Genomic DNA, 17136 nt, shown 5'->3' on the forward strand with positions numbered 1-17136 from the left:
ACCCCGGGGCGGGCCCGGGCCGGGGCCCTGGCCCTGCAAGGCTGCTCGTCCTGCCAAGAGCGGGCCAGAAGCGGGGGAGAAAGGCGAGCCTGCCCCGAGGCCCAGGAATGTGCCCGCAGGCAGCCGCCGGCGGGAGGAGGGCCGCCTCCCGGGCGCCTGGGGCTCGCAACGTCTGCCGCCTCCTCACCCGCAGGGCCCACGGCTTTTATGCCAGAGATGCTGGTGTCGCCCACAGAAAAAACCTGGGACTCCTCAGAAAGATACTATGTCAGGTAATAGCGATGCTTTCCTAGCGATGCCCCCTCAGCCAGGGGCGCTGGCTGAGCCCCTGCCTGTACTGGGTTTCAGCCGGGGTGGTCTGAGCGTCAGTCCTCAACCCAGGTGTTTGAGAAGTCCCTGGTCACGCTGACTAACAAGTTTGCGGAGAAAAAAGCTGCAGTTTTGCTGGAGAGAGTTACAAATGGTTAAATTTATTTCATGAGGCTCAGACCTAGAAATGTAGAGAGGACTGTGCTGTGGAAAAACTGCAGAAGCACTTGTAAACCTAATAATCCTGTTAGAAATAGCCTTTTATGAGATTTGTATCACTTATTTCTTCCCCTAAGATGGCTTAATATTTAATACCAATATTAAATTCATGGTGTTTTAGCGAGCATCAGTGTTAAATTCGAATGAAGTTCTCACAACAAAATAAGATAATCAGCAGAGGTCTTCAGGTAAACATACCCCTAATGTGTCAGTGAAATTCATGTTACAGAAAAAATAGGAATTAAACCAATTATAGACTAAAGTGAACTTGATTTTTTTTTTTTTATCAAAACGATTACTGCAGCCATGCAGTCGTTGATTGAAACACATTGAAAGTGAATATATGGAAGTGAATTGGCAATTGTGTTATTTTAAAAATACATTTATTGGAAGTCAGCTAAAGTGTCCACTTATACAACTAGATCAATGGGCATGCAAGGTTTATTGAAATAAAAATGAGTACATCTGACTTACACAAATACTTTTTTTTTTGTAAGACTGGAACCTTTGTTAATGGTATAGAGCTCCTGACGTCTCTAATGCATGCAAGAAACTCTGTGTGAGCAGTTTATCCCATTAACATTTCAGGCACTTTTTGCAAATAACCGTAAACACATTTTTCTACCTTTCACACAAAACAGCAACAGCAGAACGGAGTCAGATATTGAGTAAATTCAATTAATTACATAGAAAAGATTATGTGCATAACTCCACTCTGGGGAGTTTTGTCCTTGATTTTAAAAGTTGCCATTAAAGTTTAGTTGCCAGTTTTAATTTTAATGCAGGCAAGTTAATGACAAAATATTCATTACCCATGCTGTCCATAATAGCTAATAAAAAGATCTTTTAATGTGGTTTAAAAAAAAAGACAATTTCCCTAAAAAAGGTCTTTTAATTTGGTTTAAAACAAAAAACCCAAGATTTTTCCTTATGTATTCAACAGCAAAGGTTCAATTAAAGTAAATTATTCAGCTGCAAGAGCCAAATAAAATATTTTCCAAAAGCAAGGTTTGTTACAAAAGCCATCACTGTTACAATCACTGTCTGTTTCAGGAAAGTACTAAATTCAAGAACGTTTGGACAACTCATTCTGCATCTCCTATTGCATATGAAAGAGGAAGAATTTACTTAGACAATTACCAGTGCTGTATTAGCAGGTAATAAATTTACAATTAAAAGTTACCCTGGCTTACAGTTTTAATGCTATGATTCTGTTTTAGATATGTTGCTAACTTTACTAATCCAAATAGCCCCTGTGAATTGAGTGGAATTTACTTATGAACAAAAAATAACCAGGTGCATAAATCTTTATTAAATTACAGTCAGATGCCGTTGTGTCTTAACGTGCCACCTGCTTTGGCGAAGGAAAGTCTGATCTTACTGGTGCTGTATAACTTCAGCTTTCAGGGCACTTTAACAGGAGTGGAAGATTATCAGCATTTTATAATTTTGCACTAAAAAGCCAAATGAACAGTAGTTCTTTGTGATCTGGTAACTAGCAGTGTGCTAAAGAATGTGTCACAAAATCAGCCTATGTAACAAGCTTGGTATAAATTCTGCATTAAAGAATTAAATCATTGTTCATGTAAAAGTGCAGTGTGTGGAGTACTTGCTGGTTTTTGTTAATGTATTTTGCAGATCAGTTCTCTGATCTGATGTACTCTCCTGTTCCGTCATCAGCTGCAGAGGCACAGATTAGGAGGCAGCACAGGGCAGGGTAGAGGACGGGAAATGCTGCGTACACCAGTCCTTGTTCTTGCCCATCCCTCTTGTGAGGGAGGTAGCAGGGACTTGGAGAACTGCATTGCTGAGTAAGTTGTGGTCAGAACAGTTTTGAGACAGTGTCATATGATACATAAGACAAATTATTCTGTCACTGTAAACCGCTGAGAGTTAATTAAATTAATCTATCACTTACAGCAGAGATCTAAACCTACTTAGCCGTGGTTTATTCCTACATTGATTGTCTGAATGCTTTCCAGTTCCAGGTTAACCCTCTAGCTTCTTTCAGGTTTATCTTTTGTCTCATCCTAGCCCTGAGGGGAAAACTCTGCACACTGTGAAGTTTTTATTCTACTGGGGGTGGGGTGGGGTGTGTTAAATATCTGTACGTGATGCCACGCCTTTATATTATGAAAGGCAACACTAGAAGAGCTTGAGGGGAAGGTTCCAGGATGATTGTTAGTTTCTGGAATATGCTTTCTTTTCAATGTGTATCAGTAAAGTAAGAATGTTACTATTAAGTTTGTTATTTCAAAACAAAACAAAACAAAAATACCAAACCACAAAATACAGAGAAGGTTAGCTTTTAAATATTACGTTATACTAACTGTTGTTTATTAGGCCTTATTTTGAGAGCAATTTCAGGATATATTTACAAAGTAAAAACAAGATGTTTAGATTTCTGACTTGCTTGAAGAGAAGGCAGGATTTATAAAACTGTATGAAATGACTTGTTGATAGAAAGTAGTTCATAAAGTAGACTAATGATTAGCAATCATTTTCCTCCAGCATTGCACAAGAGCCAAGAATACTTTATCAAAAGCCAAAGTGTTCTAAGTCAGAAAAAATAGAAGATGCTTTATTATTGGAATGCCCACTGGTAAGATTACTTTTTAATAAAGCATTGTTGTGGAAAAAACCAAATTAATATCTTTCAGTGAAACATATTTAGAATAGAGTGTTCTTTCCCTGTGAACTATTTTCTCAGTGTTTCTATAGAGTTAGGTCATTTAAGGTTTGCAACATGTGCTTATTTATTTTGACTGAATGTTCAGAGGTATACTTCTCTGAATTTCTCAATAGTGCATTCAAGTGCTTTTTTGTGAGCTTTCGTGGAAGATTTTAAAAACAGTGCCTTTATGCTTATGCAACTAACTCTACTTCCTTACAACATAAATTCTGTTTAATTTTTTCTTTATTTTTTAATTAGCAATGGCAGTAGGTGGGAGTTTTAGTTTTTACGAGATCTGTTGACATAAAAAAAAAAGCAGATAAACTGAAGACCCATTAAAGCAACTCTGCCCAAAAGCTGTTCTGCTGTTTCTAGCTAATAGATGATATAATTTCCCTCCTTCTTGAGGAGTTTTTCTCTCTTCCACTGTCCACAGAGCTTAGGAATATTAGCCCCATCCTTGAGGTGCCTAAAAATAAAGCAGTGTGAATACCATTCTTAGCAGTTACTGTTGAGTTACTACTTAATGTCTTATTCCGCAATATTTAAACAATTGTCTCTTCAAGACTGGTATCAATTAGATCAATAAGCAGTTACACTTCATTTGTGCAAGGCAAAGAAGTTTTAAGAGGTGTCTTTTCTAGAAGAGGTAGCTGCCTTGCAAAAAGTGTGACAACAGATTATTTATGTGATAGTCAGCTGACTATTTAGCACAGACACGAGCTTAGAGATCCTGATGTGATTAGCCGGCAGCTTTCCACCTTTAGTTTTTGAGGAACATGTATTAACTTCTATTTTCTTGCTACTGTGTCAAAATGTTATGTATTCTCCTAATACAAACTTTGTTCTGATAACCTTTTGTTATGTAGGGGGAAATGCTACCAAGTCCATCAGACTATAAATCTTCCCTGATAGTCTTGACAGTGCAGAACTGGCTTCTACGTCTCTCTGCTGATAGTGGAGAAATACTGGAAAAAATATATCTTGCCGGTTCCTGTTGCAAATTCAGGTATTAAACATTGACTAGGCTTATATAATTAAAAATCATTAGTACTATACTGGAGAAAGGGAATCATGTTTATTTTAGTACTATCCTATGGCTGACTTCAGATTTGTTAGTCTAGCATATTAGCTGGAGTATTGTTCCTGCACGCTGTTTTCTATAGAAGAATTTCAGCAGCTTAAGTATTACGGTCTCAAATTTGGTATCAAGTTCCACAAAAGCCACAAAAACTAGGCTACTATTGGCTTTTCTCTGACAATTTTACAGCCTTTAATATTGCAATGGCAACATACCAGGAGAGGACCCTTAAGAGCTGTAAAACAAACTTCATAAAACATAAGAAAAATACATTTGAAGTTTAAGCCATTTTTAACTTGCAAGCATACCCTTCTCCATAGGGTAGCTATTTTGCTCTTTAAAAGCAGAGCAGTTACTGCTTCTGGTAAACTGCATCTTTTTTTCAGTTCTCAGAAGAAATTATTTCCTTTAGACTGAAGGATAAGAAAGCAGTGATTTGTGAAGGGAAGGAGAAAAATTAAGGCAGTGAATGTTCATACTTTCAGAATTTTTCTCACAATCCTGTATGGAATAAGCCATTCCTAGTTCCGTGGGTTTTGCATTATTGCAAACAGCAAACATCTCAGGCACCTCTCCCGAATCAGATACTGAACAGTTTGCCTGGACACAGGGATCTGCCTAGTTATAGTAGATTATATTTTATTTGAAATAATGTATTTATTATCAAATGATTTTTAAATTATTAAGATAGGCCTTTCTTGTCACAAATAGGTATCTGAGCTGGGATACTCCTCAAGAGGTAATGGTTGTAAAGTCAGCTCAGAATAAACTCCCTGCAGCAGCACGACAGGTAAGTTTGTTGAAAAAATCTGTCATTCTTAAATCTTTACAAAATAGATTAAAAAAAATTTACAAGGACAGAGATGGAGACATTATGCTTTGTTACTATGGTAGAAGAGGAAGATGTCCTACCATTAATAAATGCCTCAAGTGTAATAATTGTATTCAGTATTGTTATTCCTTCCCAGGCAGGTATCCAACAGTCTGTATTGTTCTATCTTGCCGTATTCCAAGTTTTGCCTCTTTCATTCATTGGAATGCTAGAAATAAACAAAAAGGTAAGTTAATTCCTCTGTTAATCATGATCTGTACTGTAGTTGTACAAGAGGCATGGTTTAGTCAATTGTCCCAGAATTTCAGAAGTCATACTTACAGCTTATAAAAGCATAGTGCCCAGAAACATTAATTAGCAGTAATGTTCTTTTGTGTCTGGTTGGGGGGGAAGATTCTTAATTCAAATGACTAGAAGAGAAAATACAAATGCATTCTGCTATTGGGTTACTCTCTGACATGTAGAAGGACTTTAGCCTTTACTTATAGCAATCATAAGAATTAGGGAATCCTAAAGTGTTTGTAGACTTCTTTTCACCTCTTTAAAGAAAGATAGATGTGCTTCTGACCCACTCCTAGTAATAGTCTATGAATTCTGTATGCAGTTACAAATGTTTCAAACTTGTATTATCATTGATATTGAATGGCAAAATGTAAATATGTGTCTTGCTTTATCAGTCAAGAGCAAACAACCTTTCTGAGGTTGGTTTGTGACCTGTAAGTAAGAGTGTATATATTAGGAAACCTCAAGCCAGATGGCAAGTTTTACTGTTCTGGTGAAGAAACATTTCTATGTTAAGTCAAAAACGCTCTGGATACTACTTATAAATGGAACAGTGCATACATGCAAACTCTGTCTTCAGAGCTCTGTGAGCTAGTCTCATTTGGGGTCCAGAGCTATTAGTGGGTTTTAGGGGGTGCTGGGTTAGGTTGGGGCTGTAATTGAGATTGGGCTGGCAAGTGAAGGAATGGGGTTAAACATTTTTCATTTGGGCCCATGAAAGTTTAGGGGCACTGTGTATTGTTCTGTTCAAAATTAGTAGTTAGGACTGGAAAAAACAGTTGTTACCAGTTTCAAAGGTATTCTCAATCTGGTTAAGAATGGCATGCCAGATTCATCATGGACATAATAGGCAAAAGGTCTAAAAGAGTACTTCTTCAGTTGGGCCTGTACTGAGTACTCATCAGAGTAGTTGTTACAGCTAGGAATAATGTCAGGACAGGATTTGGGAATACACCCAGCAGGGGAAGCAACCAGTGAATGCAATGCCAAACCTGATACAGATCAGTGGAATGTAACTGTTTAATTAGAGTTAGGATTAGGGTTACTGTTCAAGACTGCAGAAGCATCTAATGCATCAGCTTTACTGAGATGGTATACCACAATAAATTCTGAGTTCAGACTAGCTAAGGTCCCAAGGAAGGAGAGTTTAGGGTTGGAAGACTATTAGATTTTGGGTCTGGAAGACTCTGGGACCTAAGCTAACAAATGTATTGAGAAAGAGCCATAAGACTAAATATAAGGCAAGGTCTCGGGAGTGAATGTATCTTTCAGGACCAAAGCGATCGCAAGATCCTTGATAGTGATTTAGGAGTATTACAGCTTTTGGGTTTCTTTTTTTTAAAATTGTTTTTAAGCCTGTTTTAACCCTGTTTTAATTGCTTTTTCACATAGTGATTCAGATTAAAGAAATGAAAACTGCATTTCCAAGCATCTCTATTACAAAAATTACGAACTTCACGTGTTGTTATTCATTAAATACTAAGAATTAGTTTGTTGGGTTTTTCTCAGTGGAGATGTGTTAAGCGGTGGCACAAATGAATACTGCATAATTGTTAAAAGGGGTAAGTCAGCTTCTCATGTATGTGTCTAATTTGGATTCAGAGAGGATCCTGTACTCTGTGACAGCTGGATAATGTAGTTTTAGTACAGCTGTACACAGTCATAGAGCCATGATTAGACCAGTATTTTACCCTGGTGATGAAGAAAGAACAGAAGATCTGAAATCAGTACTTTTAGTAACTAAAGTTGTTAGCTTTGCTAACATTCCTGTGGGATGCTGGGTAATATAATCTATTCATGTATTACAATAACCGGGTAACATGATATGAAGATATACTGAGAATTGATTAGACAATGAATCTGCTTGCAGAATATGACTAATCTAACGTCAGGTATTACTGCAATGCAAAGTGTTATAGAAACTCAGCAGAACAGATGAGTTAGAGAAAACTTCATGAACTACACTGATCGTAGGGTTTGGTCAGAGTAAAAAATTAAAGTGATTGCAAATTTAAGGACATAATGGCAGTATCTTGCATCGTGTCTCAATTATTTCTTCCCTAATAGACTATTTTTCTTCTCCTTTTTTTTTTCCCAGATATTTGGTAATAGTGTGACAGATGTTGCTGTTTCTAATGGAATCCTGATTGTAATGTATAGCGTGGGTCTGGTCAGGCTCTATAACTTCCAGGCCATCTCTGAACAGGTAATGAAATACAAAATTTTTCATACAGTCCATGCTATTTTGAGGGAACAAATCATAAATATTCATGTAATGCCACATAGGTACATGGGGAATGTGTCAAAGGATAGAGTTCTTGCCTAAATCTATTTATAGACAGAAGATGCAAATGGGTACACTATCAGAAAATTCTACCCACATCAGTTACAGGTGGCAAAACATAAGAGATACAGGGTCAGACAGGCACTTAAGCGTATATAGAGAGGAGCTATGTAAATGCTAGACCAGGGTGTGCTCTTCTTTACACACCTAGTCTGTAGTTATAGATGAGTGTTAAGGCTAGAAATTGATGGGCATGGAAGATTGTTTGATCTGAAACAGAACTGCAGTGAGACTTTTGAGTTTATATTCTTCCAATCAAAAATCAAACGTTAACTCAAAAATAAGACTTCAAGCAGTATCTTAACAAGATAAAGAATGCAGTAGTAACAGAGCAGTAAAACTAAACAGCAAGTAAATACGCATCAGTAAAGCTAAATTGTTCTGTGTTATTTTAGTTCATGGAACAGCCGTTTGATTTGGGACATGAATTCAACTGGAATGGTCAAGTGGGAGTTGTAGGAAAGTATCCATTTGGTCTTCCATGTAACATTAAAATAACAGGTATTTATGATGTCTGTATTATCTTGGCTGGTGGCTTTTATGGATTAATTTATTATTAATTTCACACCAAGAAAAAACATTAAAATTACTGTACTCCTATTGTGCTGTAGCTATATTTCTGTGTTTACGTTACAGTAAAAATGTGCTTTGCTTTACTTCTAATTAAAAGAATTAATTACATAGGGCTTACCTAGAAAACTAGTACAGCAACGAAGCTATTTGAAAAACTTCATAAGCAATGCATGATGTGGAAACCCCTTATTTCTGAGACACAGCTGATCTTGGGAAAGAGGAAGGGCTAGCACAGCTGTTAGTAACACCCAGAAACAGTATACAGTATGTAAGCAAAAGATGTGAGAACGTTTAATCTAACTTGCAGAGGGAATTCAAGGAGACCGAATACAATTTGTCTGAGTTGCATTTTGATAATTCTTAAGTTGTCAGAAATGTGCCAGTTTCAATAAAATTAATTCCTGAGGAGAGAACAAATTGTCTATTAAAAGCAATTCTTATGCCTCAAATCATTAACTGATGAATGTTCTGCTTTATGTAATGACTTTAATTTCTCTGAAACCAAACAATGATTTCTGTTGGTGCATTTGAGATTAGAATTTGGTGCTAAGAATCTTAATGAATGACCAAAGCCTGAGACTTTCTTTGAAACTTTTTTTTTGTACTTTAGAAATACATTCTCACAAGTTAACACTTGAGACCCTTCCAAAAAAAAAGAAATAGTAGGTTTCACCAATATCAAATAATGCATGCCTTTATTTCTTTAATTTTGAATGTTTCTTCATTAAATGTTTTTTACAGGTGACTGTCCACATAAAAAAATGCTTTTATCTTTATGTTTGCAAACAGTATCAGATAATAACAGGCAAACCAAACCAGATTTACATAAACCTGAGGAAATACACAAAGATAAAATACAGACTTACATAGCGAAGGCTTTGTTTTATCAAACAAAGTGATAGGCTGCTATAATTGATGTCTCAGGTTCTGCAAAGAGAAAATTCTCCTCGCTTTCCTCTCTGTCTCAGTCTGCAAAACCACAGTTTAACGTTAGGGGCCCTGTGGAAAACATACTGTGGGAGTTTTAATAGGAAGCCTATACCAGATTTGTTCTCATGTCTTATAGATCATTGTAGTTTTTAGTGTGGAGATTTAAAACCAATGTACTGGAGGAAACATTTTTGATCTTGAATCATAGTCAAGAATTTGTGGTTGGGAAGTTTTGAACTCATGACAGACAATTGCCATGGCTGCTCTTTGCAGATAGTTGCATTCCTGTGGTTTTTGAGCTGTTTTCTTTTAAGAATGAGATGGCCGACTGACTGTTCAATGTGACGTAATGCTTCAGTGAGTGAGATTTTAAGAGTTTCAGAGTTTAAGCTTGTATTTACTGTAATTTAACTGTGTAATTTTTCCTGCTTATTTAGTCCTAGCCTCCCTACAGAAATTGCCTGAAGGGATGGCAGTTATTACAGTAATGTTTTTATGGTGTGTTAGGTACCCGAGAGGTGTATAGAGATCATAACTTATAGGCTACCATGTACCTACCATGTTATTTACAGCTATTGACTGGTAAGGAATTTGATTTTGGTCACAGTAGAAGGAATGGAAAAGCTACCTATAAATCTTCATTATGTCACTTTCTGAAAGGTCCAGAACTTAAAACTGTAGTTTGATTTATTATTAGAGGATACACTAATTTCATAAAAAAACAGAGGCAGATATTTTGCCCATATTGTTTTTACATTTAGAACAAATACTTGTTAGAGCTGCCAGGAACAAGTTTATGGCTCTATGTTTAGATGAGGCTGGAGAGTTTTAAGGAAGTGAACTAAGAAGCTCAACAGGAGATTGAAAACTGGCAATGCTAGGGAAAGGACTTGAAAACAATGAGAACAGGAGGTGTGGAGCAACAAGAGCAAGTGACAAGTGAGCAGGAAGGAGGGAGTTGAGGCAGCAGAGTCACGCTATCACAGTGGTTTAGGTGGCTATGATCTTGCAAATCTTTGCCAAATGAACATAAAAAGAAAGGCATATTTTATCAGCAGCCTGTACTGCTTGGGATTGATACATGATTGAAACGCATTTAAAACTATCATTTAGTCCATCTAGCAGAATTTTTGAGGGGCCTTGCTATATATGCTTTATTTAAAAAGAAAAAGTCAATAGGGTAAAATGTTAACAGATTTTCTTGACTCATTTTTCATTTTCTGACAGATTTTAATATCAGTAGGTCCTCTGCTTATGCCTCCATCTTCAACATTCTCTACATTTTCAGCAGGTGCCTCGGTTTTTATAATCTCTACTTTGTTATATCTTGCACAGAATCTCCCATTTCCTATGTGTTAGTCCAAAAGACAACTAGAAGACTGCCACTTTCCAGCTTAGGAAAGACTTCATTTTCATGGGCAGTGAACTAACGCCTTTCAATATAAATGGCTAAGTTCTTGGAAACATGAATGAAGGAAAAAGAAGCACTATGTAAACATAATTTCTGATGTCATGTGACACCTTAGTACCATTGGCTAGGATCTGGATAATTATCTAGACTAAGGAGGACAAGAACAAGTCAAAATTTGGATGAGACCTTTGGGACACAAAAGTCCAGATAAGAACCTTGTTCTCCTCACAGTAATTCAGCTTGGGTTTTTATATTCTGCCTGTTTAAATGCCCCTCGTAATTGCAGATTTTCTCCACATCTTGTCAATTTTTTTTTCAGCACTTCTCTGTACTGTTGGAAAGAGCTGATCTTCAGTCTAAAATTGATTCAGTTATAGCAGCTGTAGAAATTGCTTTTATTTAGCTAGTTGGTGGAAGTGGTAAAGCTCCGTGCCGTCCATTTCATTTAAAGATGCTTCTCTCGTTTAGTACACAGAAGACGTGTAAGAATGGCGTATTACATCTGTATAATTTATCCCAAGTGAACTGAAGGGAAAACTAGATACCTTTTGCCATTAATTACAAAAATTCCTAGATTTTTATTCATTTTTATGAACTCAGCTACAGATGGCATTCATTGTGGTCCACACTATTTTGTTGTATTACGCAAAAGGAGAAGGAATATTCAGATTCAGGTATCTTTCTGCATTTAATTCCGTTGTTTGAGATTGCTACTGTTAGCCTGTTTCCAGCTATTTATCACTATTTTTCCCAAGAGAATAGTGACCCTTTTGATACGTTCTTTGATCTGTTCGTGTGTACGTCCACTCTCATTCAGGTGAGCTGGATTAATTTTAATTGTTTGCTACGTCTTTGCTTATCCAGCTCATTTGGAATGAAATAAGTCAAAGGTATCAGAAGCGCAGTTCAGCATGAAGATCCAAGAAGGCAGTAACCTTCCACAGGAAATTGCAGATGTGTGCCTGGATGCTAGGTGAGGTAGCATAGCTGGTGGTAGATAAAAGATTGCAGCCAATGTATTTCCACCGGTCTTCAAAAGTTCTGAAGAATTAGTAGCTTTATTGGAATTTAGAATTGTAAGGATCAATGGAATTATGATTGTTCTGCTACTAATGGTGTTAACATTACCAAATATTTGCAGATACCCCACCTTTGTTATTTGAAGCATCTTCTCTGGAGAATGCATTTCAAATTGGAGGTTACCCTTGGCATTATATCATCACACCAAACAAGAAAAAACATAAAGGAGTCTTCCATATTTGTTCTCTGAAAGACAATGCTTTGGTAATATATTCAGATAGCAGCTTCTCTGAAATGAATGTGTATCACGTTTGTCTTCTGAGTAGTGCTCGAGGTAACAATACCCTTGTTTTCTAGTGTGGTGCTCTCACAGGGATCACCCCACAGTGTTACGTCTGCTACCCAGTGGAGTCACGTGTAAAATGTTTTCTTCTGTATTAGTACTGCTTCTGCTATTTCCTTCATTCCAATATAATTGTAGCACTGTCAGTGCTACACAGCACTGTATTCTCAGCTTAAAAGTTAAGGCTCAAGCAGAATCTCATTACCTGATTCCTTGCATGGTAACATCTTAATGCAATTCTGACTAGTCAGCCTATCAAATGGCATGACTAAAGAAACATCTTAAGTTTTAAGACATTGCAGAATAAGTTTCCTTAATGTTTGTAGTTTATCCCTGATTTGTACCTTCCCTTTCTCTCCCTAGAAAGGTTTTATTACTCATTTTAATCCAGCATTCCTAATTATTTTTGTTTATGTACTATTCATCACATATTCTTTTGCGTGAGCTCCTCATCTCAGCTTTTATTTTGGATCTGGATTTGACCTGATGATACTTCTGTAATACAAGCAGCTTCTAGGCCTGTTAGTTCAGGGTTCTTCACTAAAAAACTTCTCGCCTGTAAATGTCCTCATCTCTTTTACTGGCCTGATCAAATCAATGATCCCCCTTTATCTCTTATTTTCAAAACAGATCTTTCACAACCGTAGCTGAAGATCAATTTTGATTCAAAGGGACTTGTACAATCCTTTCGCACCTAGTTTCTTCTATGTGGGTTCATACATTTGAAAATTTGAATGAGCAGGGTCAGCTAAATTTAACAACAAAAAGCCACTGCCAAAATCCCAAGATTTTGACTAGCTTGCAGCTGAAATCGCAAGCTATCCCAGGCTTACATGCTCCACAAATATTTGCACAAAAGAGGCTGAGCATGAGGTTTGAAGCTCAAGTCAAAATTTGTGTTAATGCTTTTCTCGTGTCTTTGACACTGAAATTACTGGAATTGTTGAAGTGTGTGCAGAGTGTAGGCTAAATCTTCATTTTGCTTAGTTTCAGGAGAGGTAGGACCATGTATAGCTGTGGTACAAGGTCATTGCTTATTGCATATTAAAAAAGTTGAAACTGTTCCATGGAATATATTAAAAATTGGAACTGAGTCTTTTTTTTTATTATTGTTCCACTGCCATCCTTTCTGGTCATGATTAGGAGCAATACTTAAAAACCTTCAGAATTATGTGGAGAGGAGCTCAGTATTTCCTCTTTAATTAGATCTGCGAGACTTTCAAAATACTAATATTCTAAGCTTTCCCTTCCTTCTTCAGGCGAAAAATGGCATACAGGATATGAAGTGCTGTTCACTGGAACCTGATTGGATATATTTCCATCCAGATATGTCAGGTAGAATAATCCACGTGGGACCAAATTTGATAAAGTATGAGGCCTTTTTTCTCAAATCTTATTTTCATTAGAGGAAAAGTTGCATAAATTCAGTAGTTTGACAATTTGCAGGCCAAAACACTCATCAAGCCCTAGAAACTGTAAACTTTATTAATTTGTCAGAATTGGAAGTTCTGGTAGAAACACCTGCAGATTTCTGCGTGATGAATGTGGGCACTGGCAGGCAACACTAGATTTTGATATGGGAAATGTTCAAGGACCACTCTGTTAAAATTTCACTGATAAATTATTTTTGTTATTTGTGTTTATTTCAATTTCAGTTATTTCTGATGTTTTAATATACCTGATTTTTTAAAATTGTAAATACAGAAGTGTTGTAGTAGGTGGATTAGAATACATGACTTATTTGTAATTTCTGTTTCTTTTGTAGAGTCTTGAAGCTCAAGGAAGTTAAAAATAATACAGATCAAATGGAGATTGCAGAAGATTTTACGATTGTGGCCAACAGAGAAAACTCTGTGAGTTCAGTGTCCGAGATCACAATGTACAATTTTGAGCAATACACAGGGGTTTTGCGTATGTGAGTAATCACCGTGTTTTATGGGCTCAATTCAAAGTTTATTGAAAGACATTCCGTCTCTTTATTGGACTTTAAGCTGTATGAAAAAATTTTGAAAACAGCAACAATTTCAGGATTGCTTTCTGAAACCTCCAGTCTTTTCTTTAGTTTTCAGCGTTCTTTATGGTGTGCAGTATAACCATGTATCGCTGATATAAAACATACTTAAAAGATGGTGACAGATTTCCTTCAAAAGAAGGTGCTACCAAGTGATAATTGTGTGCATCCCTGGTGCTCAGGTAATTTGATCATACAAATGCTAGAAATGTTTCAAGTCTCTCATAACACAACAAAGACAATACATTGCTTCCAAAAGTCTGTTTCTTTTCCTGGCCATGCACATCTGTCACTCCCTTGTGACAGGTTTGGCATTCATCTAACAGCTGGTGAGCCAAAGCAGTGCACTAAAATAATAGAAGAATAACCCAGCAGAAAAGGTGAGTACTGTTCTGCTTGCTTGGTGAGCTGAACTGGAGCTGGAGCAGAACAGAACTGAGTCTTCAGTGGGTTAGAAGAGTGCAGAAAGGTAGAACCAAGTGGCGAGGGAATGATCTGAACCTCCTGGTAGAAATGAGCTGTTAAATCACCTTGGTTGTTTCATGAAGTCTTTTGTGATAGAAAATCACAAAGACAATCTAAACGTCAAAAAGGTTAAAGAGCACACTTGTGAAGAAAATTTTTTGGCAGTGCTTGGAACTGTCATTTTGCTTCAGCATACAAAGTTATGTCTTACATAAAAGCAAATTTTTATAGTTTGAGTACTGTAAAGTCCCTGGAAATCAGTGATACTAATTTTGAAGCTTCTGCAGAAGAAAAGTTTGTGTATTAAAAATCTACCCTAACTTAGGAATAAAACTTCCATTGAATTAAGAAAGGAGAGGCTTTGTCATCTAATGACTTGCCATACTTTTTTTTTTAGGGTTTGTTTAGATAACTTCTGTTGCAATAAGAGCAAAGAAATATGAGTTCTAATCCTGTCTGTGCTGTGCCTTTTCCTTTTGACTTCCATTAAGACACTACTACCCCAGTTTTGAATGTTTCTGGTGTTAATGATGCCCAGTGGAAGCAGCTGTGGTGGTTTAAGATGCTACTTTCCCCATCTTCTGGAAGTAAGAGTTTAAGAAACAAATTGGTGGTGACTTTGCTGTCTCAATTCTCATTCCAGCATCTTGGCTCCAGTCACTTCTGTTTTAAAAATTATGGTAGCTGAGAACCTTTGGCACCTCTACAGGACTGAGAACCTCTGAATATGAGTAAACATCAGTAATATCTCAACTAAAACCACCAAGTTCATGAGCCCTCTTCTAAAGAAGAGAGAGTAGCGCTAGGGCCATGCATAGCTAACGAATAAAACAAGATCTGAAAGATTAAAACAAGGTCAGAAAGCAAAAGACATGAAATAGATAAATTGTCAAATAGATAGGAAGAAACTGAAATGCTCCAAAGTCTAGAGCCACTTTTTTCTTTTTCTCCAAAGGTGAACAACGCTGTTACTGTAACAGCTTCTGGTCGAGTGGTGAAAAAGCGTTTTAACTTGCTGGATGATGACCCAGAACAAGAGGTAACTGATGTAGTAAGAGCAGTTCATGGATTATTTAAGATGTTTAGCCAGAAGTCATTCTAGTTTCAGGTGCAGTGGCTGTAACCATTAGATGTGTTAATCTTTGAGTTCGTTATTCCTCTTCTGTGGCTGTCTTTGTCGTCTTAACTTCTAATTACTTCATTTCCCCTCTCTGTCGTCTTTTCTCCTTGGTTGACATTTGTGCTTTGGATAGTCTCTTTCTTTTAAGAACTGATCTTATGCCCCATGACACCGTCATAACTCTATGTGACTTCAGTGGCACAGAAATGAGATGTTAATGTGTTGAAGCATTACTCTTCATTCAAACATCTCCTTTAAACATTTCTTTTTACGAAATGAAAGAAACGTATTTCTTTTTTTCTCTGCTTTAGGTTCCTCTAGTCTTTGATATAGTATCTCTAAACTATATTTTTCTCTTCCAATTACTTGAATTAGATTGCAGGATAAGGTATTTAACACTTTTCCTTTAAGTAACTGCTTCTTCACAGTGAAAACACCACATGCCTTGGTGTTGAGTCTTCAAGAGGTTATGAAGAATATTTTTTAGCTCGCTCTCTAGAGCTGGAGCTGTAATTGACATAAGCATGACAGTTAAAATTCATCAGTTTCTGGCAGTCATTTCTATTCTTTTTTCTGAGGAAATAGATTTTACTATGGTAAAAATACAGGACAGTCCAATATAACCCTTAAGGTCTGCAGTTCATTTCTATCCACTTTTTTTTTAAACATAATAAAAATTAGAGTCTGCACACTATTTTTTTTTCCTGCTGTTACACTTATGATTCCAGTAGATATTTTTCCATTATGGAAGAAAAAGACTGGCTTGAATTTAAAGAGTATGTTACCAGATTCATGACAGCAAGATAGAGGCAATTAAGGCAGTTCAGTCTTCACCTTGTGGTCTCGGTTCTTCACTGTCACATACTCTGTGGAGCAAGAGAGAGCTCTGAACAGGACACACAGGTGTTCGTGTGAATGGAATTACCCTAATATACCTATCCCCTCAAAACCGGTAATGGTTTTAAGCTATACTGTCTCTAACATGTCTGCTTCAAGAGAGGGCATGGAGTTTAAATATGTTTCTTCTGCCAATTTCAAAGTACTTTTTTCTATTTCCTGTGTGATATATATAAAATACATCTACTTGCACATTAGGATTGTTCAGAACATCACTTTCTTCTCTCCTGTCTTAAGGAATTTTGCTGAAATACATCGGACAACTCATGCTGGGAAAGATGCCTGTTGGGTATCAGGCTGGCAAAGTTTTCTTTGACCAAAAGACTTAAGAACTACAATTTTTCCAATTCTGCTATCACCTGAAAGAAAGAGCTATGCAATTTAGGTAGAGGGGAATATGAATTTGTTTGATTTGTAAACTTTAGGTTTTCTTTTTCCTAAGACATTCAAAATTGTGGACTATGAAGATGAATTGGATTTGTTATCCACTGTGGCAGTTACTGAAATAGGAGCTGATGGAAGAGCTCACCTTGACTTTCATTGTAATGAACATGGGATTCTACTTAAGAGTATTCCATTACTGGAGTCCTGGGATGTGGTGAGGAGAATTCCTGTCTTTTGTTTA

General features: G+C 36.8%; 1 protein-coding gene across 1 annotated transcript; it reads left to right on the forward strand.

Annotated features, from left to right (window-relative positions):
* Positions 1–81: 81 nt before the first annotated feature.
* Positions 82–16791, forward strand: DCAF17 (DDB1 and CUL4 associated factor 17). Its single transcript, XM_009325434.1, has 13 exons — positions 82–272; positions 1582–1685; positions 3040–3130; positions 4072–4211; positions 4995–5073; positions 5252–5341; positions 7496–7603; positions 8137–8242; positions 11797–11939; positions 13278–13387; positions 13784–13871; positions 15450–15533; positions 16749–16791. Exons 1-13 carry the CDS (start codon positions 108–110, stop codon positions 16758–16760), a joined length of 1320 nt encoding a protein of 439 aa, XP_009323709.1. The 5' UTR covers positions 82–107; the 3' UTR covers positions 16761–16791.
* Positions 16792–17136: the final 345 nt, after the last annotated feature.

This window comes from Pygoscelis adeliae, unplaced genomic scaffold (genome assembly GCF_000699105.1).
Source record: "Pygoscelis adeliae isolate BGI_AS28 unplaced genomic scaffold, ASM69910v1 Scaffold106, whole genome shotgun sequence".
Classification (NCBI taxonomy): Eukaryota; Metazoa; Chordata; class Aves; order Sphenisciformes; family Spheniscidae; genus Pygoscelis; species Pygoscelis adeliae.

Excerpts from the sequence above, each read along its gene's own strand:
- DCAF17 (XM_009325434.1), top strand. The coding sequence starts at position 108 with ATGTGCCCGCAGGCAGCCGCCGGCGGGAGGAGGGCCGCCTCCCGGGCG. Across the intron at positions 5,074-5,251 it reads TCCCTGCAGCAGCACGACAG|GCAGGTATCCAACAGTCTGT; the intron begins GTAAGTTTGTTG and ends ATTCCTTCCCAG. Across the intron at positions 7,604-8,136 it reads TCCAGGCCATCTCTGAACAG|TTCATGGAACAGCCGTTTGA; the intron begins GTAATGAAATAC and ends GTGTTATTTTAG.